This window comes from Schistocerca americana, chromosome 6 (assembly GCF_021461395.2).
Source record: "Schistocerca americana isolate TAMUIC-IGC-003095 chromosome 6, iqSchAmer2.1, whole genome shotgun sequence".
In the NCBI taxonomy this organism is placed as follows: domain Eukaryota; kingdom Metazoa; phylum Arthropoda; class Insecta; order Orthoptera; family Acrididae; genus Schistocerca; species Schistocerca americana.
In genome coordinates, this window is record NC_060124.1 from 78,357,841 (window position 1) to 78,381,251 (window position 23,411).

Here is a 23,411-nt window from a genome sequence, read left to right on the forward strand (position 1 = left end):
ACCTCCAAATCAAAACAAAGTTGGTCCATTGTAATATGAGAAACAATTTAGGTCAAATCAATGACGATACAACTACAGTATTATAGTTTGGTTCGAGTTGTAAGCTTAGCAGTTAAGCTCTACCAGGTAGCCATTGCCAAGCGTCAGGCGCTCCGCCCGTATTTCTACGGGTAACCTTCCTTTTTCACATGCTTCATCTGGTTTTAACTGATTGCTTATTTTTCTTTGATCTGATAAGTGCCGTTCTCTTTGTTATAGGTGTTTCCGTCACTCTGAGCTGAAAATGCATTACTGTACTGTGTCATGCATTGTTTGTCGCATTCTGATAATGAGTGTTTATGGACTGTCGTCGCTCGTGGCATGGCTTGCTTTTGTGCACACTACCACCACTTACAATTAAAAAGAGAGAGAGGAATCATCTCATTAGCGAGACAATGGCAAGAGACTGCTATTTGTTGTTACTTACACTGCTGTTTTCTTTGATAATGATCAACAAGAACCAAATAATAGACTGCTTATGATAGAAGATGTTCTGAACGAGAGTTTAGCGAAAATTTTTCTCCGTTTGAAAATCTTTGCAGACGCCTCTTTAGTACAATACATTCTGCACAGAAATTAGAGTCATCTTAGATTTAAAAATCTAGTCAATTGCCGTGCTTCATTTCTGACTGTATCACTATTAGGCATAAGAATAATACAAATATCAACATGACATAATATGTGTATTCTTCCGCGTTTGCTGTTGTCTCACTCTAGTTTCGTAGTTTATTAGGCAGACAGGATTTAAACGAGATAGCAGCAAACACGAAAGAATACATGGCAAAATGTTTATATTTGTATTATTCTTATGGTGAAGAGAATACTGCATGTGATTCACAATTCATAAAAGTTCCTATTAGCAACCATCTCTTCTCACAGGTAGGAAAAAATTCGGAACGTGGAGTTGGCCATATTGACAAACATCTCAAACAGTCTTGCCAGACAGATTTTCATAGTACTTTGAAATGCTGCTACATTCGAAGATGAACAATACGGCATTTGTATTTACTTCATTGGATAATGTATGAAAATGCAGTGGTCGAAAATCGTGGCGGAGAAAAAAAGCTCGTCTTCCACCTTTTTTTTATTTATTTACTGACGCAGAGATTTTGGCACCAGTATTTATCTTTGTGCTTGCAATGTATGCCTGTGTAGCGTTACATATATTCGACGGCAGAAGTTAGTTGTACCAGCACCTACCAACATTTTTCAGAACTTCCGCTTACTTTGCATTCGATTCTAAGCCGCAGGCGGTTTTTTGGATTACAAAAACCGGAAAAAAGTGCGGCTTAGATTCGAGTAAATACGGTATGATTTTGAACATTGGAGAGTTACTACACATTGTACATAAATGTTTTGTTTTTGCCTAGTTATTGTCTGAACCCGAGTTATTGATAGCCAGATAAGCGAGTAATGTCCAATTTTATATCCTTGTCACTTGTCACTGTTTCATCAGTGGTTTTTGGAAGAACTTTATAATGCAATACACACTCACAACAACTTGTAGTAACTTCTCAGTACACCTTCCCATTGGACTTTTCTACACAGATAGCAGTATTTCATCTCAAAAATTGAGTTCTGAGTGAGTGAGAAAATTGCAATAGTAATTTTTTTTGCTTATTTCTGGGATTGCAAGATCTTTCTGTACATCATAAAATGAAACATTAGAAAACTGGGATAACATATTACCAATGCCACTTCAGAAACATTAGAGGGGTTCTGTCTTTGCAACACAACAAAGGAGTACAATTAAACTTACCATTTGGAATGAGAGAAGAGGGTATACGGGGTGGTGGGAGAGAGATAAACTATTGAATTCCACAAAGCACGATACCTGATGCACTGCTGCTTCTGTCCTAGATAACTAATCAACTAAGATATTGAAAGGATTTTAGAAATTAAAAATTTGCTAACACCACAACTACGAATCCAAATCTTATTAGTGATCATAATAAACTGTCTGAATTTGCTTATAATTGATTCACAATACATGCCTTTAGAAACCCATTTATGTTAAAAAAAAAAAAAGAAATAGTTGGCCTATTTAAACTTTCTATTGTTGCCAGAGTAACAGTACCGTAAGTTGGAAGTAAGGATGAATTTGTCTCAGACTCCAGTTAAATGATTTTCAGTTTCTTTTTAAAATGATCAAGTTTCAACGCTACTAGCACCATCTTCAGCTGTACCTGTGTACATTAGTGAATTATTATAAGCCAATGCATACATAATACGTTGCATTAATACTGATATTATGTGTTACAAATTCCTTGACCTACTGCAGTAGTGAGATTAGCTAGTGGTCCATTAAGTCGGGGAACTACCTCACACTGGCCTAAAAATCCTACCTAAGCTGCAACGCATGCATGTCATGTGAGATTCTCAATATTCTTGTGCTCTCTTCACACAGACTACAGGTTCTAGAGAAAAAAAATGACTAGGTCCTTTTCTGTAGGAAGTTTAATGTAGTTTAATTTTGTACTGAGAGAGATTTTTGCTGGAGGGTGCAGTTTCCGAGTTTTTCAGGAACAGCTTACAAATATGATATTAAATGTGCTCTGTCTCAGAAATAGTTCAGAATAGGCCACATGTCCATATGAAGTTTTATTTGTTCAGATCACTAATAACATCATCCATTAACACATGTGTATGTGACCTTATAATTGAACAGGTTAACATTTTATTCAAAGAGACAGAAATAAAATAAAATAATGTTTTATGCTACATAAACGGTTACAGGCTAAACAAAGGGGAACAACATACTTGATTTTAGCTTCTAACCATCTAGCTCAATCAACAGTAATGGAATGTGTGATGCAGTTCTTTAGTGTGAACAGGTACATGTGAAGATGGGGCTAATAGCTTAAAAAATAATCATGTTAGAATGAAAAATGAATAAAATAAAACAAAAAAAATAAATAAATGTTGAACATCTTTTAATTGCAGTCTGAGGAAATTTCATCCTTACTTTCAACGGATAGCTGGTCAATTTGTTTGTGTAGGGTACTCAACAGTGAAGTTATCAGTGCTCTTATAAATATTATATGTGCTTAAAATATCTTAAATAGCAACCATATTGCCATAGAAATGTACTCAAATCCACTTACTCTCTCACAAACATACTCATAATGTACAGAGCACTTTGACATAAGCTTTGTGCCATAAATAAAGCTATCAAATCACACCAAATTTCATATGCCTGGAACATAATTCTACATTTTTTGTGCAGGAGGAATGTAAATGCACCTTGTACATCAGAAACTGATGCATTAAAGAAATATAGAAAATATGACTTTCTTAACTCAGTTTCTGAAATACTGATGTGACAGGGAAGGCTCTATAAAAGGGAAATTGTCCCCAGAGGACCCGCTGGCAAAATTGTCTGAGAACACCTCCAAACAATATTGCAAACCATTTTCAAACAGCAGCTTGCACAGGGCCAGGTCAAAATGATGTCTCCTCAGCTCACATTGAAAGTGTTTAGAGCTGTCTGAACTTTACAAACCAGGTAAGCCTGTTGTTCATCATATGCTCCAACATATTTCCCCAAAGGACATTAATGATCTTTCATTGGTTTCAGGGGATTGAAAGGGGGACAGGGGGAGGGAGGGGGTTGAGGAAGTCTGCTGTCTCCTAAATGTGACTTAAGAGGGTGAGGAGGATGTCTTTAGCTGCATCTGTGAGGCCTCACAAAATGGTGTAATTGATTCAGTCATGAATAAACATGTCAGAGACAAAAGACTGTTATCTATAGCTCTCTCATATATACGGGACACTTTTATTTTCATAATTATTGGATCAAAATTTGCAACTGTGCCTCTGAGCAATAGCTCTTCTATAGTAGTCATTACAGTAAGGAACTCCACTACTGCCTGGCATGGAATAGAAAACATAATGTCGTTCCTGCACCACTCTAGAAGAGTGTTTCATAGTGTACAGTACATACTGTTGCTATTCTATCACACACAATGAACTGAAACACTGAGTGATCAAACACAAGTTCAAACTGTGAAAGGAAAGACAGACAATCATCAATTATGAAAAGCATAAATGGGAAGTGCTCTAAGACTGAAATTTTTACGCATAAATACAAGAGCGATAACACAAGGGGTAGTTAGAGATTTCATTATCACCTCAAAAAATACAGTTACATTATTAATTCTTTTGTTTGTTTGCAGGTACAAGTCTGGGATGTACTTCCCTTCCACAATCTTTGTCAATAACAAGTGCAAATTAGATGAAATAGTACATATAAAATGACATGCATCCTCATACAGACACACATTCATTAGTTTTCCCTTTTCAAACATTTTGGAATATTCTTGTACACTTCTAACGTAGCATCAATGGATGAAAAATTTTCCTGGTATTCTATTATGACTAACATGTATGTTCACTACTTAACCAAAGTGTTTTTCATCTGAAGAAGTACCCTCACACTTAGTCCACATTTCTGCTGAAAACTTGTCAGGTATGTATCAGTATCTTGAATGTGTTGCACAACAACATGGTAATGTCATATGTTAGTATACACCTAGAACACTTATTATTTAACTCATTTCTAAGACTTGAAGCACTTACACTGGGAGCTCTCAAATCACCAGCAAAATTGCTCTTCTGGTATATTTTAAAAAAATGCTTTTATAAAAGCTTCAGTTCTAACATCCTCAAAATGTAATTGCTTTGCAGCTGACAGTTGTAAGGCTTGGATGATCTGACAAATAGTCATAAGCAAACAAACTGGCCCAGTGTTCATTCACATATTTATGAAAATACAGTAAACCCCCTTTTACATGGAGCTTTTGTGATTCGAACAGCTTATTCCTTTAAAAAATTTTTTCCTTACATGTGGACCCCTGAAGGAGTGAACCAGAATCGTAATTCGAACATTTTTAGGTGGTATATGTAGTCTTCAAGTACAAACTCATCACTTGCTAGAAATTAGAAAACAGCTTAGCATAATGATAAATTAGCCTTAGCAGGCAAGGCTTATAAGTTACTTATTACTGCCAAACAATCACAGGAAACTTATTCTTTTTTAAAATGCTATTAGTTTGTTTCTACCTTCTTGCACAGTATACTGACAAAGTTGTTAAATGGTAAGTGGTCTTCATTTGCTGGCCGCATTCTCAAGTGTATCAAAACTTTTAGTGTGCGGGCTGTTGATTCAGTCATTGTATAAGATGATATGGAGTAACTAAAAACCATGAACTTATCAGTGAACACTATCAACTAAAAACTATGATCTCCCTACTGAACAAAAAAGTATTGCCACTTACTTTATTTGCAATTTGCAAAAACAAAAAAGAAGTTGCAAACTATGACAAGTCACAAATTTTATCAAAATGGGGTTTTAATTTGTGGTTAAAAACTTGTTGCAGCAACACTGATCCTACAACAGTTCCATGGGACCAACATAAATGTTAATTTAAAGAAGGGCTTTCTTAAAAGTTGGTCCATGAATACAGAGTTTTACTGTATTACTTCTTCAAATTACAAGCAACAAATCCAGCTTTCATTTCTATTTGAGAAGTTGTGCATTTTTTACAAAATAATAAGTTGTGTTTTATTCCTAGCTAAATAGCTACATTTTTAATACTCATTTACACTACACACAGAGTAGGGTTGGAAAGGAGTGAGTGGAAATATCCTCCATTGATATTGGAGTGAGACTCATCAGCGCTGTGTTCACCAATGTCAATTTTCTGACACCCAAAGTTGCTTTGATTCGATCCAAGGGTGATGTTCAAATCGCTCACATGGTAAGAATTACATAGAAATCAACCTTACTCAAACGTTAACCACATGTAGAGCTGTCACTGGCTACCGTAACTTTTGCAATGCAACCGAGCGAGGTGGCGCAGTGGGTAGACACTGGACTCGCATTCGGAAGGACGACGGTTCAATCCCGCGTCCGGCCATCCTGATTTAGGTTTTCCGTGATTTCCCTAAATCACTCCAGGCAAATGCCGGGATGGTTCCTCTGAAAGGGCACGGCCGACTTCCTTCTCCATCCTTCCCTAATCCGATGAGACCGATGACCACGCTGTCTGGTCTCCTTCCCCAAACCAACCAACCAACCAACCTTTTGCAATGCTATATTTTGCTAGAGAAAAGCACATATCTTAAATGTGATGTTCTGTTTTAATTTAATTACACAATCATAACTATTCTTACCAATCTCCTGTGCAGTTTAATCCACTCACAATGACTATTAGTATTCTGAAAGGCTACAGAATAACAAACAAATCACACACTTTTCCCATGCTGTTAATAGCTCGAATATTGACCAGAACCATCAGTAGATGAGAACAAGACAGGTAGTTTTAGTGACACATACGGATGTCGGGAAAGGAGAGGCTGTTTTCAGGAACCTGCGACTGCACACCACCACAGCCCAGCCCAAGGCAGAGGGCGAACCTGTTCAGAGCTGGGGGAGGGCGGCTCTGCCGGCGCTGGTGCCGGCACTGACTGATCAGCAGGATTATCGGGCACGCCCGAGGGGCCAGCCCCGCAGTTCGCAGCGGGCTCAAAGTCTACCGCTAGTGTGTTGAAGACCGAGGCCGGCGTGTTGTACTGCGCCGGCGACAGCCCACGGGTTTCATTCTCGCGCAACAATTGCACCAGCACCTCCGGGTTCTGCGCCACTATGTACGTAGTCGGCCCGGCAGCAGCATTTGCCGATGCGGGATTCGCAGCACCCGGGACGGGAAATCGAGCTGGCTTTGGAGGTGGAGGGTCATCAGATCCAGATGAGCCTGTAATAAACACACATAAATTAAGTAGACTTTTCAGACTGGAATAATAATGCCATACAAAAATGGTCATTAAGGACAAAACAGTTGTAGCATGACAGATACTTCTCAGTACATAATGTACACAAAAGCTCAATGATTCCAAAACTGAAAACAATGTCTTCATTTGGAGAAATTACAGGCAGTGTTGTAGCATGTTAAGCAGAATTATGTATTACAACATCCCTGTATGACTCACTGTGTTCTGTCTATCTTTGACAAAAACAAACACTCTTGTTGATGTGAAAGCAAGTAGCATGTTTTACTCACTTACTTGAAGCTACATCGAACATTCTGGTGCTGAGATCCAGGAGGAATCACTGCAGTCGACACACAGAAGAATTTCTGCAAGCTACATTTCCGACTTTGCTGATACGAAGGAGCAACAACACAATCATAGTCTACAACTCAACCTACATACGTATTCTGTAAGCCACTATACAGTGTGTGTAGGAAGAGTACCATGTCATTTCCTTTCCTGTTCCACTCACAGATAGAGCAAGGCCAAAATGACTCCCTATATGCCTCTGTATAACCCCTAATTTCTATTATCTCATCTTTGTGGTTCTTATACAAAATGTACATTGGTGGCAGTAAAAACATTCTGTAGTCAGCTTCAAACACCAGTTTTCTAATTTTTCTCAATAATGTTCCTCGTAAAGAATGTCAGCTTCCCTCCAGGAATTACCATTGGAGTTCCCGAAGCATCTCTGTAATACTTGCATGTTGTTCGAATCTACTGATAACAAATCTAGCAGCTGGCTTCTGAACTGCTTTGATGTGTTCCTTTAATCCAACTTGGTGCGGATCTCAAACACTCGAGCAGTACTCAAGAATAGGTCACACTAGCATCCTATAAGCAGGGCATTACTAATGCTGTATGCAAGCATTAAGGGTTTGTTTTTCCTACTCATCGGCATTAACTTACATTTTTCTCCATTTAGAGTTAGCTGCCATTAATCATACCAATTACAAATTTTGTCTAAGTTATCTTGTATCCTCCTCCCATCACTCAACTTCAACACCTTTCCGATCACCACAGCATCATCAGCAAATAATCACAGATTGCTGCCCACCCTGCCTGCCACATCATTAATGTACATAGAAACTAACAGCAGTTCTATCACACCTCCTTGAGGCACTTCTGACAATAGATTTGTCTCTGATGAAAACTTGCCATAGATGACAACATGCTGAGTTCTATTACTTGGAAAGTCTTGAGAACCTACTCCATATGCTTGTACCTTCATTAACAGTCTGCAATGGTGCACCATATCCAATGCTTTCTGGAAATCTAGAAACATGGAATCTGCAAGCCGAGTTTTGCATGAGCTATGCTTTTTAAATTTGTGGACATAAGCATTTCGGTCTCTAGGAAATTTATTACATTCAAACTCAGAATATGTTCTAAATTCTGCAGCAAACCAATATTCAGGATATTAGTCTGTAATTTTGTGGGTCCATTCTTTTACCTTTCTTATATACAGGAGTCACCTGAGCTTTTTTTCCAAAGCTTGTGACTTTGTGCTGGGCTAGAGATTTGCACACAAAAAAGAATCAGAGGGGCGCAGCAGCTCCAACTTCTCACAGCAGAATAAATAACTTTCGAGGCAATTTATCACCCAGATTAACAATCAGCATAATTATATACAAATGCATTAAGGCACTGATGTTAGCTAATATCATGATACAATTCTATTGGTACCTCTAATTCCCAGGGTTACTAACATATGCATTTCATCTTTAAATCCAGATTGGCTGGAGATGAAAACAAATTCCTTACTAAATAAAGGGATAAGTTTGTCTATCTGATCCAAAAATTTACAGTCAGACTCTGCAGTTTGCTGTGCTTCGTCAAGTTGATGCTTCGTGTGAAATTTCATTATCAATTCTATGGCACTGTTTGAAGTTAAGCAACCATCCACTGCTTCCCTAGACATCACTGTAATCTATGTTGCACACAGTCTGATGTGAATAATGTAAGAGCTCTCTATCATGCACTTCCTACAAGTTCTATCAATCACCCCTGAAATGCGGAAACACCAGTTTTTGTAACAAGTGCATCTTGTCCTCCCTTGAAGATCCATATTTCTCCTTATGCACTACATGGTCATGCTGCTGTGTACTTATTTGATATCTGTTCTTCATTGGTTTTTTTACAATGCTGTGGATGATCTACCATGTATGTAATTATGTTTAGTACCTGCTCCTTGGACAAGAACTGAATTGTCCTTTACTATGTTTCATTGGAAACAGGATTTGTGGCTCCCTGTCCAATGTGGATGATGAACTACATGGTGCAACACCTGTTTCAATATCACTTTCACTTTTTAAACATGTATCATCATCATTGTACCCCTCATGCACATTGTCTGCACTGTCTTGCATATATGGCACCACATTCCAATGGCTCATCTTTCAGAAATGCTAATACGTCTTCTGTCACTTCTTTCGCACTCTGCAAAATTCCTTGGGTTCCTTTCTGATGAAATGTCAACTTCAGCAACTGTTGTCATAGATATAATGCAATGTTTGTTTAAGGTTGTCATTTCTCTGCTTTGTATCAACTCCACTAGTGCTGTAGCACTGTTGTGAGTTACTTGTCAACTAAACAGTTCAACTATGCTCCGTAGCTCATGCTGTGCTTGCCTCTGGATACCTCCAGTCCAAACCACTGTGGTCACTGGCAACCAATATTGTCACTGCATTGTAGATAATATATGGGGTATCGAATTGTGTAAACATCATTGGCCTTTTGTGACCTTACACTCAAAGAGTTCCTTGTCAGGATTGCCAAACTGGTCCAGAGATATGAGAGCATCTCAGGATACTGTAATCATGTAATAAGTTTTTCCTTTGTGTTAAGCAAGGCCATACTTTTAAAATAGTGCAAAGAAAAGCAATGTTTTCTGCTCATTCTGTCAAGACAACCAACACAACTCTATTTGTGGCCACAAAACATCAAGATCTTCTAGAGCACAAATGAGTTCTAGCTCAGTGGGCAATGCAGACACAGGATGTCCCAGCTTTACACTCCTGCAGACAGCAAGCAATTATGTTGAAGTACTCACAGATGAGAAAAAACTTTTGCATTGTATTCTGGACACTAGTAAAATTTCTTTGACTGCCATTCTGAATTTACAAATGGTTGACATTTTGGCCCTGACAATCAATGCATTTGAGTCTGCAGTTACCACATCTGAATCTCACAGAACCATCCATCTGAATTTATGAAATATATGGAATAACAAGGACTTTGGTATCAACACCACTGAGAGTTCACATTCATCAGCAGCCACACATCTGCACTATGAGATGCCACAATTATGCAACATGCATGTAACCGGCCACTGGCTGAATCTATTGACAAATATTGACATTGATCTACTTACAGGAGTCGACCAGTACTGGCAAACTGTTCATGACACATCACCACATGAAGATCTCTATCTCGAAGTTTAGCTGGATCCTTACTGGAAATCAATCAGGCATTTCAGCAATCCACATTGCCTTTAACCTTGTTAACCCCATGACACAAGAGCCAATGGATGACAACAGGGGCTTCTGAGATTTAGAATCAATAGGTATTAACTCTGAACAGCAATCTTCAATGAGAGCAAGAGACTCTGCAATTTTGGAAAGGTTTAATTCACCTTACCATATCCAAGATGGGCAATGGGTAGTTCACCTACCATATTCCACATATGTTCTTTCTAACAAGTTCTGAAATGCTGAAAGATAGTTTGCTGCATTGCAAAGGCATCTGCTAAAAAATATCGAGTTCAGGCATTCTTACAATACTCAGATGTTAGAATATATCAAACAATACTAAATTGAAGCAAGAACTTCTTAAACACATATTTTATCTGCCACATCACACAGTCAAAAAGAATGACAAGAAACTATAAAGTGGCAAGTTGTTTTCGATGGATATGCTCATGAAGAAGGCGCTCCATCACTTAACGACATTTTTTAAATTGATCCTAATCTTCTGTCAAAAGTAATGGCTGTGCTTCTACAATTCCACCTACAATGTTTCACCATTATGTATGATATCACTCAAGCATTCATTCTGCTTGCTCTTCACTCAGTTGATCAATATCCCATAAGATTCCTGTGGTATAAGGTCCCCATCAATGAAATTTTACAATCAATTCAGACAAGTTAGACAACTGTTTACCACTTCAACTGTATTACTTTTAGCCTTACATGCAGCCTCTTCCTGTTATCAGCCACTCTCAGACAACTGGCAACCACTTACAAGTCACAATTCCCCCATGGCTGCAGCCTTTACACATAAGAACATGTACACGAAGGATGCTGCAGATGGAACTGAAGAACATGATAGATTGGTGTCTGCCTACTACAGGCTGCTGTCACTGATGTGACAACTACAGCTTTCACTGTCAAAATGAGAGACAAATTCACCACACTTGACCGAAATATAGATAGCCCAAGGATAAGACAGAAATATGAATGCTACAGTACAGTGTATATCATGAGAGACAACAAAGAATCATTTTCCTTAGCCCAAATGGCTATCACAGACAAAATATTAGACAGGATAGAAATGAAACCAAATTTGTCATAAGCTATTTCAGGCTTCTACACTCCCCTGGGTTTAGTTTTCTCAGTATCCATAACTGGAAAAATTTATTACAAGCCACTTGGCTGCTAGGATTGTATTGGGAAGAAATCCTCTCACATCAGCTTGCCTCGAAATGGCTTATGTGGCTTCTGCCACTTCCAAATCTATCTAATATATCAATACCCAGATGGATCTCCACCTTATAGAACAGTGGTTTGTGGATCATATTTTTTGTGATACTTCTGACTGCATACATTGTGTCAGCTTGCATATCACTTGTGATGAACATGGAAACACTTTTGCACATCTGGTGTGCAATGAAAACAGTTAAGCACCTGTCATGAGAGTAGCAAACTCATGTTTCAAATTGCTGGCTACATTGTTGGGAACAAGACTTGTTACATTGTTACTGCAATGCTACCAACAGTGACACTGGGAATGAAATGCTTTAGACTGACTCCTTCATAGCCATAGAATGGGTAAGAGCAGATCCTAGCACCTAGAATTTGACTGTCCCATGTACAGCTTGGTGGAAGGGTGGTGAAAAACAACGGTGCAGTAAAACAATGTGTTCATGAAGAACTTGGGTGAAGCAGTCTGGATGAGGAGAGACTTTATACTATTCTTGTAAGCATCAAAGTTGCACTCAACTTCAGATCTATCTCCGAGAGTGATAACAAAATACTCACGCCATCACAATTCCTGATGAGGAAGGGGGGGGGGGGGGGGGGGGGGACGACTTACTAGTTTACTGAGAGGCATCAAGCCCTCAAAGACAACCGACTTAGTAAAAGAATTCAGGCTCCAGCAGAAACTAACAGAAGCCTTCTTGCCATGACACATACGGAAAAAGGTGAGACTAAAGAACTTAAAAACTGGCACAAGATGGATTTTATCAGACTGTTAACCTCCATACCCTAGGATAAAAAGAGATTACCATGCCAATCCAACTGGTTATAGCACTGGATGTTGTCCAAGATGAGGAGAATGTCACGGCACATTAAAAAGAATTATATCTTTGTGGTCTTTTTTTCTTTGATGTAAATAAAAGTTCTTGTTGATGTTAAGGCAAACGGTGCATGTTAGTAAATTACTATGAGCTACACTAAACAGGCAGAACACCAAAAGAGATACAACAGGAGATATAAAATGCCCTCCAAGTCACATTATAGGAGGGACAGAAGCAGCCACTACTGTGGCGACAATGCACCACAGCCAGTTAAGGGAGCTTACAGCTCTGACACACTCTCATTTGTGTAAAGTGAACATCACAGTAGTATAGTCCTCTTTAATGAAACTGAATGTCTGTGTTTCTGCAAATGTTCAACTGGGGCCATTTTAGAAGTGCCTGAGGAGAGCAGATTAAGCCAAAATGAATGACAATTTTCTAGTACACCTGTTGGCATTGATTTTGTGAGAGTGGTTACAAATCACTTGGGGGTTGTGGCTGCAACTGTGTTACATGAGAAATATTATGATACAATAATTTTCTCACAAGCTGGCTGACAAAGTAGAACTTCTGGTACAGACTAAAAGTAAAATATGTCAAACCCTCAAGGAAGATGCAATGATGGAATGTCGGTGTGCTCTGTACCACATAATTGGAGAATCTGTCATGTACCGGAGCTCCAGTAAACATCAGTGTTCATTGTCTCAGAGTTCATGTAGAAACAATTAAAAGTACTGTGCTTTATCAGATTTTGTGGCATACTGAGCCCCTGGTTTGTTAACAAGTGAGATAGCTCATGTCACTGGGTTGTCCCTAAGTGTAATTCTGTGACCAGGCTTTAGCCTAAACAAAATTGGGGCAAGATCACCCAGGAGCATCTAGATCCAGACCACTATTTCCCTTTTACTCATACACAAAGAAAGTAACTCACTCACAGTGATCATTGTAAACAGCAGCAACAGGCAGAATATCAACACAAACAGCCTTCAATCATTTTTATTAGTACATTAACAAAAATAAGACTGTAGTAATGAAAAAGAGAGATCATGTGAGGAAACATTTTGGAAGAGAATGGAGAAAGTGGTTTGTTCTCTGACAAATGGTGATTTCGAGTAACACACAACAACATACAGCTGGAGAGAGTGGGACACAAAGTAACTGGTTAATTCTGAAAAGCATCATTACTGATGCAAAAGATTGATGGTGTGGATAGGAATTGATATTTGTGGGCCTTCAGAGTTCCTCATCATGATACAGCATTCTGTGATGGTTCAGAGGTATAGACAGGAGATCCTGTGACATTTTGTGTGTAATGTTCTGTCACTATTGAGAATCTTTTCCCCTTTGTTGATTACTCTCATTTGTAAACAATGGAAACTCCAGGCAGAAATTTCAACAATGTAGGAAGAAATAGATTTCTGCTTACAGTAAGGAAGAGATGCTCGAGTTGGCAGTCATGTGTGCGTGAGGTGTGCTTGCTTTGTGTGTGTGTGTGTGTGTGTGTGTGTGTGTGTGTGTGTGTGTGTTTTACTGATGAAGAATGTGGCCGACTGTCTTTTAACCGTGCCTGTCTGCAACTTAACATGCCTTCTTTACGGCAAGCAGCATTCTGTCTTTTCCTACATTATTCTAATTTGCATTATGCCTGAGCTGGTACAGGCTGAGATCAGTCATTTGATGTAGTTTCTGAATGTGATACTTCCTCATTGTATCTAAGGGTTGCTTACTATGTTTTCTGGAGCCAGGCCAGCCTCTTCTATGCTGTTCCACAACTTCAGACTACCATTCTTATGGAAAGACACATCGTCTGCCCATGAACTGATTACAGTCTTAATGAATCCGTGCTACACACACGCAATTCTCTGACGACAGTTGATAGTGATTATAATGTGGGGTGGGGGGTGGGGCAAGAACTGCGAACCAATATTTTTTTTTATATGTATAATTCTTGTACTTTCTGTTGAATTAGCACCATCGAAGTATAAGTCACTTGTTAAACATCACTTTGCCAATAGACAGTTACAAGCCATTGTCAAAACCATGTATACTGGCCAGAACAATCCCGGGTCACACTAGGTGATATTCATTATGTGTACACTGACTTTGAACATACTAATATAGAATGCAAGATGATATTTAAGCAGATACAAAGCAATATATCAAAAGTAGCTGATGGGATTTATGTTTGGAAACATTCCACGTGGGAGATATGACACACACACACACACTCACACACACTAAAAAATCATAATAAAATTGAAAGAATAAAATGCCTGGAGACAGTGATCATGTGCGTGTGTGTTGTGCTTGAGTGAATGTGTGTGTCTTCTATTTCAGAACAAGGACTTTTCCATCCAAAAGCTTAAATGTTAAGCAGTACTTTTCTTTGTACCTGTCTGTGACTCAATGCCTTCTCTATGTAGCGAGTAGCAATCTGTCCTTTCATATTGTCGTTATTCCATCTTGGACATTCTGAAGTTTGAATAAATAAGGAATGATAAAAATTTCATACATATAAATTTAAAAATCCTATCAGTTCCTTCCAGTATATTGTTCTGTATCTACTTAAATGTTGCAGTCAGAAAAACATTTAATAAAACTATTTCTATGTAACAACCTGATATATGAAAAGTAAACTGCATGCAAACAAAAAACAGCAATGAAAATTGAATAGCAGCAGGAAAACACTGTCTGTTAGCACAACACTCGTATTGTTTAAGTCTGTTGGAAGTCCATTTACATTACAAATATTCCTTGAAATATTACTCACCCCATGACATTGCTTGCACCCGGCGGTTTTCTCTCCTCATTGTTTCCTGCTGCTGATTTCGTTCCTCCAACAGGATCTCACTGTTGACAAAGAAAAACATAGGGGAGGTAGAGAAAATTTCAGAAGTCTGCACTACAATGTTCTTAAATTAACAACATAGGTAACTATAGAAAAGAAAATGTTAAAGTCACAAAGCAAGGAAAGCCAACCAGTAATTACCCTTCAAAAGCATCACTTCTGATACTGCCAATAGAAACAAATACAATACGAAACAATACCCCTTTTCAGAAAGGAAAGAGAAACTGGTTGGGGAGTTTGGGAAATTCTGAGTGAGGGGGGAGGGGGGGGGGGGGGGGGGCTGTAACCTGGCACTCTCCTCCAGTCCACCAACATACGCCAAATAGTTTCCCTTTCCTCAATGAAGAAAGAGGTCACTGTTCTGAAAGCCAGGACCAGTACTTGCTACTTCAATTACTTCCATCAGCAGTAATAGGAGCTGCACCTTATGAAGGCATTGGATTTAGTTACTCAGAAGTTTGTATATTTCTTATATCACATTGTCGTTCACAAGGTGTTGTATGTTATCAAAACTGTTACTCAACTACTTTTTCAAAAGTAAGTAGAAATGCAGTGGCATGGGATGGGGTCAGAAGCTACACAAACCTCTGAGGAACTCTAATTTTACATGTTATAAACAACAGGAGCTTTTATTCACAGTTACAAGAAATGTAGCAATTAGAAGAGTAAGTCACTCCAAAACACAATTTATGAGAATCATGTAGTGCAAGACACAAAAACAAATGAAAGCTCGAATGTGACGCACAAGTTTCAATTACAACATATTTCATAAGTTATAAACAGAACAGAGACAACTGTAGAAGTATGTACTCTGTGAAATTAGTTACATGTTCCAGTGATCAATCGCATGATAACTGTTATGTTGTGGAATGTGTCAAGTAAATAAGGAATACACACATGAATCAAGGTTCTTTTTCTTGTTTATTCTTTTAAAAAAAAAGAAGAAGAAGAAGAAGAAGAAGAAGCTTAAAATCTTTATTGCTTATCCCATTCCCTTAAATGACACAAAATGCATCTATTATACCTACAGACTTATTTATTCCTATTCAAGAATTCATCCATGGTATAGGAGTTGTCAAGGAAATATGATTTCAATTTATTTTTGAAACTATTACTGCTGTCTGTCCGACATTTTAAAGGTGAATTTTCCAATTACGATTCTCATATAAACCCAAAAACTCAATATGCTCTACCCTGGTTACTGACTTCTGTTGATGTGTTATATTTATTGAAGGAACTGTACTGCAGTAGAAAACTGGATGTACTTGGCTTTTCCGAAGTTCAGAGCAAGCCCATTCACAGAAAACCAATTAAGAACTTTTCCAAAGACATTATTTGTATCATTTTCTATTGGAGTTTATTTTACTGGATTAATAATGATGCTTGTATCATCAACAAACAGTGTCAGTTTAGCTTTTTGTTTCAAATAAGAAGGGAGGTCATTCACATACACCATGAACAAAGGGATCCATGAATGTACCCTGTGGAACACCTTCTGCAATTTCACCCAAGTTAGATGTAGTGGCAAACTTCCTTAAATCAATTAAACGATATAAAGAAACTTTTTGCTTCCTGTTCTGTGGAAATGACTTAAACAACTCATTTGTTTTTCCATTTATACCACAGAACTGTAATTTCTGTAACATAATATCTTGTTTCTCACTATCAAATGCTTTGGATAAGTCATAGAAAATTCCCATTGGTAACATTTTACTATTTAAAGACTCTATTATGTGGGCAGTGAAATTGTATATTGCTGTCTCAGTGGAACAGCATTTTTGAAATTCGAACTGTGATTTACTAAGTATCCCATTACTGCTGAGATGGCTAACCATTTTTGAGTACATTACTTTCTCGACAATTTTTGAGTATGTTGTAAACAAGGATACTGGCCAGTAATTATTGACATCTGTGGTGTCCCTTTTTTTGTAGAGAGGCTTGACAATGACATATTTTAAGCAGTCTTGCAAAATACTTTGAGTTAGTGATGCATTACGTATGTGATTCAAAACATCAGCTGTAACTGTTCGACATTGTTTTCATATGATTTTCCTTATTTGACAAGAGGTTGTTACGTGAAAATTAATCTAAGATCTCTCAGAACTGACTCTTTCATGTACTGCTTGGCTTTTTCTTTTGAACTATTCTCACCAATTTTTTCACCTACACTTAAGAAATGGTTGTTAAATACATTAGCTACTTGTGTACTGTTGGTTAAGATGGTCTCATTCTCTTGAATAGTAATACCACTTACCCCAGTGGTTACTTTTCCTGTCTTCCTTCTAATAACATCCCATATTGATTTTATTTTATGGCCGTAGTTGTTAATTTCATTCTCTAATATACATATTTCTTGATCTTCCGACAACTTTTCTCAGTATGTTACAATAATTTTTATAGTGTAAAATTACTTCTGGGTTTTTACTAATTCTTGCTGTCTCATACAGTTTTCTTTTTCTTTTGAAGACACTTTAATACCTGTATAGTAATCCACAGTTTCTTTGAAAACTGTTTGGTGCTACATTTAGTAATGTTTTTGGGCAACAATGTTCAAAAAGAGATATAAATTTATCAAGAAATATGTTGCATTTATCTTTAGCATTTGGCTCATTATATACATCTCCCCAATTAACACTTCTTAAACATTCTCTGAAGTGCTCTATAGATACCAGGTTGTGCAACCTTACATTTTTATTTAATGGTTCCTGAACTGTACACCTTGGTACATTTTTTAAGTTAATCAATTGTGCATCATGGTCTGATAATCCATTTATCGCAGGGAAAGATGTGTTAGTTTTACATTCTCTTGCTGTACAAATACATTACCTAGTAGAGTGCTACTGTCTTGAGCTATACATGTACAGAAATTGATTACTGATTATGAGCTATATGTCATTAATAACACTTCTGGTTCACTTTTCCAAGTAGAATTGCTTAGAAACTTTATATTGAAATCACCACAGTTTCATAACTTCTTCTCTTTGTCTGACAGGCAGAAAAACAGGAACTACAACTTTTTTAATGAATAGCTCCCTAATGGAGACCTCTACACTGTTGCTAATATCAATACTACATTATCAAGCTGTAGTTCACAAGCACAAACTTCAAAGTGCTGATCGACACAAAATTTGCTTACTTCTACAGTTTTGTATTTATACCCTTGTTTTGTGTAAATGGCAACTCCTCTTTTATCCATGCTAGATCCACAAGTGTAAGATGCTAAATTATACACATTTATACTGGCACTATCCATCTCCATAGTTATTTGGATCTCAGACAGACAAAGTATATCAATTTCATTTCTATCAAACAAGGGAAAATCCAGGATGGAAGGTAAGAATATTAGAGAAAGAAAATTGCTACTTACCACATAGCGGATATGTTGAGTCTTGATAAGCACAGCAAAAAGATTCACACAATTTTAGCTTTTGTCCATTAAGGCCTTTGACAGCAATAGACACACATACATACACACCCACATACACACATACACTCACGCAAAAGCAACTGAAACCACCGGTGGTTGTGCCTGTCGCGACTCAGCATCTCCCCTTCTCTGATATTATGATCCTTCTCTAATATTATAATCTCATTCTTATTTTTGAGATCATATATAGTGCATTTAAAGTAAGTTGCAAATTTTGACAGTTCAATACGGAGCAAGTGCAGGGAAGCGAAGTTACCAACATGTGCTGGGCGTGTCAGCAGGTGACCACAGTATAATGCCAGGCCTACTCGGCATGGAACCTGGCAAGCTCATTTGACTGCATGAACAGCAAGCTGACCAATCTGCAACCATTTGGTAATGAATTCTCATTCTCATTCACTTTATACTTTAATTCATCAGCTTCATGATGAACCACATATTATTTCATTAATGATCATAGTTATGGTGATATTTAGATAGGAGGTAAACTCCTGCAATAAATTCTTTGCTTGCAATCAAAAATATATGTCACTACGAATTTGGGTTTGGTGTGAGTTAGGTTACATGTTGCCGTGTATTAAATGTAGAAAGTATATTGAATTATCCTTTAAACTTGGAATGACATCATTGTCTGTTTCCAGTCTCGAGAAAATGGAGTATATGTAAAGCGCTCTGTCATGAACTCAAGCATTGGCAAGAAAAACTAGAATGAAACAGTAATAACTTCCTCGTATCTCATAAATGGTTTGAGATATACAAACAAGATCTTGGCCTATGATGGCATGTAAAGACGAGAGTGTTTTGCCATATGATTAACATGCAAAACTTCCATATTTATTGTGATATTCAAGCAACTACAGGTATGAAACAGAACTGCTGTGGGTTTTGTAACAATGTAAGTAAAGAATTTACATATTTATTTTGATACTGAGAATGAGCCATTTCATAAACTACTGACCTGGCTTGCACTCAGTTGTTAGTTTAATAATACACTATTTCAGGATTCTGTCACAATTTCAGCTGCATTAGTGAGATGAACATTTCTCAACTCTGCTGTGTTTTGACAAAAGAAGCAGATTTCAATATGGCAACAAGATAAGTTACGTACTCCTCAAAACTTGTCACAGTTCTCAATGAATTAGTGTCTCCTCAGCTACCTTCTTGGTATGGCTGACAAGCCAAGACCAGTCCTGTCATGTAACATTTGCAGTGGCTTCTTTTGTCAGCATTTCAACCTCGGTGAGCAGAAATTTCTTGATTTTTGCTACATTACTTTTCACCTACGCCCATTTACTGTCAGTCGAATTTAAATGAGTGTGATATGAAGAAAGCCTGATCTTTTGCAGCAGAACGTTATCTTCGCAGCCGGTGAATGTGTTCTCGGATGACACTTTTATTGCAAATCTCCTATTCAGCTACTGTTGTTATTAATGCAATACCGACACAAAATAATTTGTTCACAACACCTGAGGACTACAGAACACTTCAATGCCAGAAAATACGACTTTACGAGGAGAGCTGACAAATGTTGACGCATCTGAGGCATGAAACCACTTGGTACTGTTTACTCATGATGTGGCAACAGGGGCGCTTTACCAGCCGAACCGCTGGTGGTGTGGCAGGGAAAGCCGGCTTGCCACTGGTGTTAACTTCGCAACAGTGTCATGTCCCCCTCTTGTCAGCCAAATGTCAAAAGTCGCAACTAGTTTCAAACCCACTATAAACATACTAACAGCTTATCTACTTTATTTTTTTATTCCCCTGTTGTTTTGATGAAGTAAGTTTATACTACCCTTAGCTTTACCCTATTAACTGTACATGAAGCTTCTTTTATTCTATTTTTCTTGACTGTTGTCTGTCTGTATTTTGGCTTTATATAAATAAAGGCACTAACAGCAACGAAAATGGAAGAAATGAAAGTAAAAGAGAAAGAAAAAGCAAATTAAGAACACTATAAAAATGAATCAATATAAACAGTATGAAACTGTGAAGAAATTTAGAAATAGAAAATATCTTGATTCCATAGAACACTTCCAAGGCAACTTACAAAAGTTAACTCCAGTCCCTTTCCAACATTCTGTAGTGTTTCTACTACATCTGTGCCTACAAATAAGAACAACTTACTGCAAAACTTCTCTTATTTCCTTGAAACTTGGCCTTTTTGATGGTTCATAAGCCCAGCACTGCGACATAAGACTGTACAGTCGTGGAGGGCAGTTGGGTGGAAGAGCCAGTCTTTCGCCATTTTCAATTTTCCCAATGACATCATTATTCTTCACTCCTTGAAATGGCTTCACACCTAACATGAGTATCTCCCACATGCACACACCTAGTGAAACAGAAAAAAATGCAGCTTCCAAATTACCAATGAAAATTTAACATGCACCACAACAGTCTACAGAAATGGAACACTGAAAAAATTAAAGGAAAAAAAAATTAGTGTAACTATTAAATACTACCTCAGACTGTCAATTCTATGTTTGTGGACAAGTGTAAGTTAGCTCAATACTTTTTTTGAACATTCAAAGGAACAACATGTTTTTGGAGTCTTCAGACTTACTTTTGTTCCAATGCCCATTAAATGTTTTTAAACAGTTGACACCATAAAATTTTTTGCCTACATCAACTATCTCATTCTGGCTGGGCACATCTTAAATTAAAAATAAAAACGAAATATTACATCCCCTCTATATGTCTCCCCCAACAGTTCCTTCCAGTGACTGTGATGTATTATTACTTACTTGGAATTAGTATTACAGAAAATGCAGTAATACATAGAAAATTTCATACTATGCAGGAACAACCAAATGTCGGTATATCTTCAAAAGCAATGACAAAATAAAACTACCACACAACAGTGAAGTGTACTATATCTCTGTTGGGCACAATAAAATTTATACCAGTTAATTAGGTGGAGCCACTGCAACCAGAGTGTCTAAATCTAAGAGCTACTGGAAGCTGTAGAAGAGATTCAACTATGTGCTTTTTAAGGTAGTCATCCTGGCTTTTGCCTCAAGTAATTTAGAGAAAATAGGAAACCTCAGTCTGAAGAAATGCAGCTCCAGGACCTTACCACTGTACCCCTTTGCTAAGCCTAAGGGCAGAGCAGAATGTGCTGACAGCTCTTGAAATCTATGAACATCTGGGACAGAGACAAAACTCAACTTCAAAATGATCAAACCCACACAAGTACTTTTCTTTTTGTGAACTTCAATCACCTTCAATGACCTAATCCTGTCATTTCTCCACAGTTTCCACTCAAACTGTTCCATCCCACTCTTCCATTTTATTTTGCACCTACTTTACTGTGAATTAATATTTTTAGTACTTTGCCGGACATATCCGCCACCTCCCTCCCCTCACAACAGGCGAGTCCCTTTTGCCCTGCTGTCTGAGTAGCGTGACCTTCCTCTTTGACCTTCCCCAGTCCATCCCTCCCCTTTCCAAGGAAGCAACTACTGTTCCCAAAAACTAAGATAGTGTTGTGTACCTTTATGTGTGTATCACTAGTTCTATATATTTAGTGTCCAAAAGGTAAAGGTAATTAAAGCCAGCAATTATGTCTCATATTTTTGTACTTTTTTTGAGTGAATGTTCCATTCAATAGTAAGTTACACAGCAAGGATGGTCTTGTGAGTATAAAAACCACACACAGACAAAGTAAATACTGTGGAACACACAAAGTGTGTGTTTTCTAATTTGCAATGTACAAAAAAATCAAATATTTCAGTTTTATATAACCTTTGGAAAAAGTGAAAAAACTTAAGTGTCATTGAAAAACTCTTACCAAACATCCAGACATCTGACGCAGTGGTGAACCGCCGAAAGTTGATCGACTCTGGCGACATCCATTTAATGGGCAGCTTTCCCTTGGATGCCTTATAATAACTCTGATCTTCTACCCACCGACTAAGACCAAAGTCCGCCAATTTCACACAGTTATGGGATGATACAAGAACGTTGCGTGCTGCTATGTCCCTGCACAGTTGGATGCAAAAATCTCAATAGTTAAGCAACAAAAAGTATATTTTATATTTTTAATCAGTCATAAAATTGTACCAAAAAGAACAATCACACTTATTGCAACTGGTTGGAGAACATGCACATATAGGATAAAAACATGTAATGTTTCATGACGAGCGCACATTCATGCACAAGGTTTGTGTCTGGATCAAAAATTCCATTTTGCTTTCAAAAAAGCCTTTATTGTCAGGCTATGAACAAACACACTTTTGCGCCTCTACTGTCAATGTGAAAGGAACCTTTAGAGATGCTTTCAGCAAGTTCATTGCAGAGCCACAATATAAACATCTTCTGTTATTCATTTTTGTTCACATTTTGCTAGGTGCATATGTCATTCAAAAAAGAGGCACGGCAAAAAACAAAAAAAAAAAAAAAAAAAAAAAAAAAAAAAATTCTCAAACATCAAAGTTAAGACAGAAATGTAGTGAAAATTTCAGCCAACTTTTGATTTCTTTAACATTCACTAGCACCTATCAAACAATGGAAAATCCAGGATGGAATGTAACAATATTATGAGAAGGAAAGTTGCTGCTCACCATATAGCGGAGATGCTGAGTCACAGATAGACACCAAAAAAGATTTTCACACTTAAAGCTTTCAGCCAATGGACTTTGTCAACAACACACACACACACACACACACACACACACACACGACTGCAGTCTCAGGCAACTGAAACCACACTGCGAGCAGCAGCAACAGTGCATGATGGGAGAGGCGGCTGGGTGGGGGAAAGGAGGAGGCTG

At 37.7% G+C, this 23,411-nt stretch overlaps 1 protein-coding gene across 5 annotated transcripts in view; it reads right to left on the bottom strand.

Moving 5' to 3' along the window:
• Positions 1 to 23,411, bottom strand: part of LOC124619339 (focal adhesion kinase 1) — a 749,959-nt gene that overhangs the window by 58,569 nt on the left and 667,979 nt on the right. For 4 of the 5 annotated variants that reach the window (XM_047145654.1, XM_047145653.1, XM_047145652.1 and 1 more), the window contains 4 exons: positions 22,430 to 22,620; positions 20,767 to 20,971; positions 15,138 to 15,217; positions 6,457 to 6,794 (listed from right to left, as the gene is read on the bottom strand). In XM_047145654.1, the coding sequence (XP_047001610.1) occupies positions 6,457 to 6,794; positions 15,138 to 15,217; positions 20,767 to 20,971; positions 22,430 to 22,620 (814 nt within the window). The remainder of the gene's footprint in view (positions 1 to 6,456; positions 6,795 to 15,137; positions 15,218 to 20,766; positions 20,972 to 22,429; positions 22,621 to 23,411) is intronic. The other variant, XM_047145656.1, reaches the window with a different exon arrangement.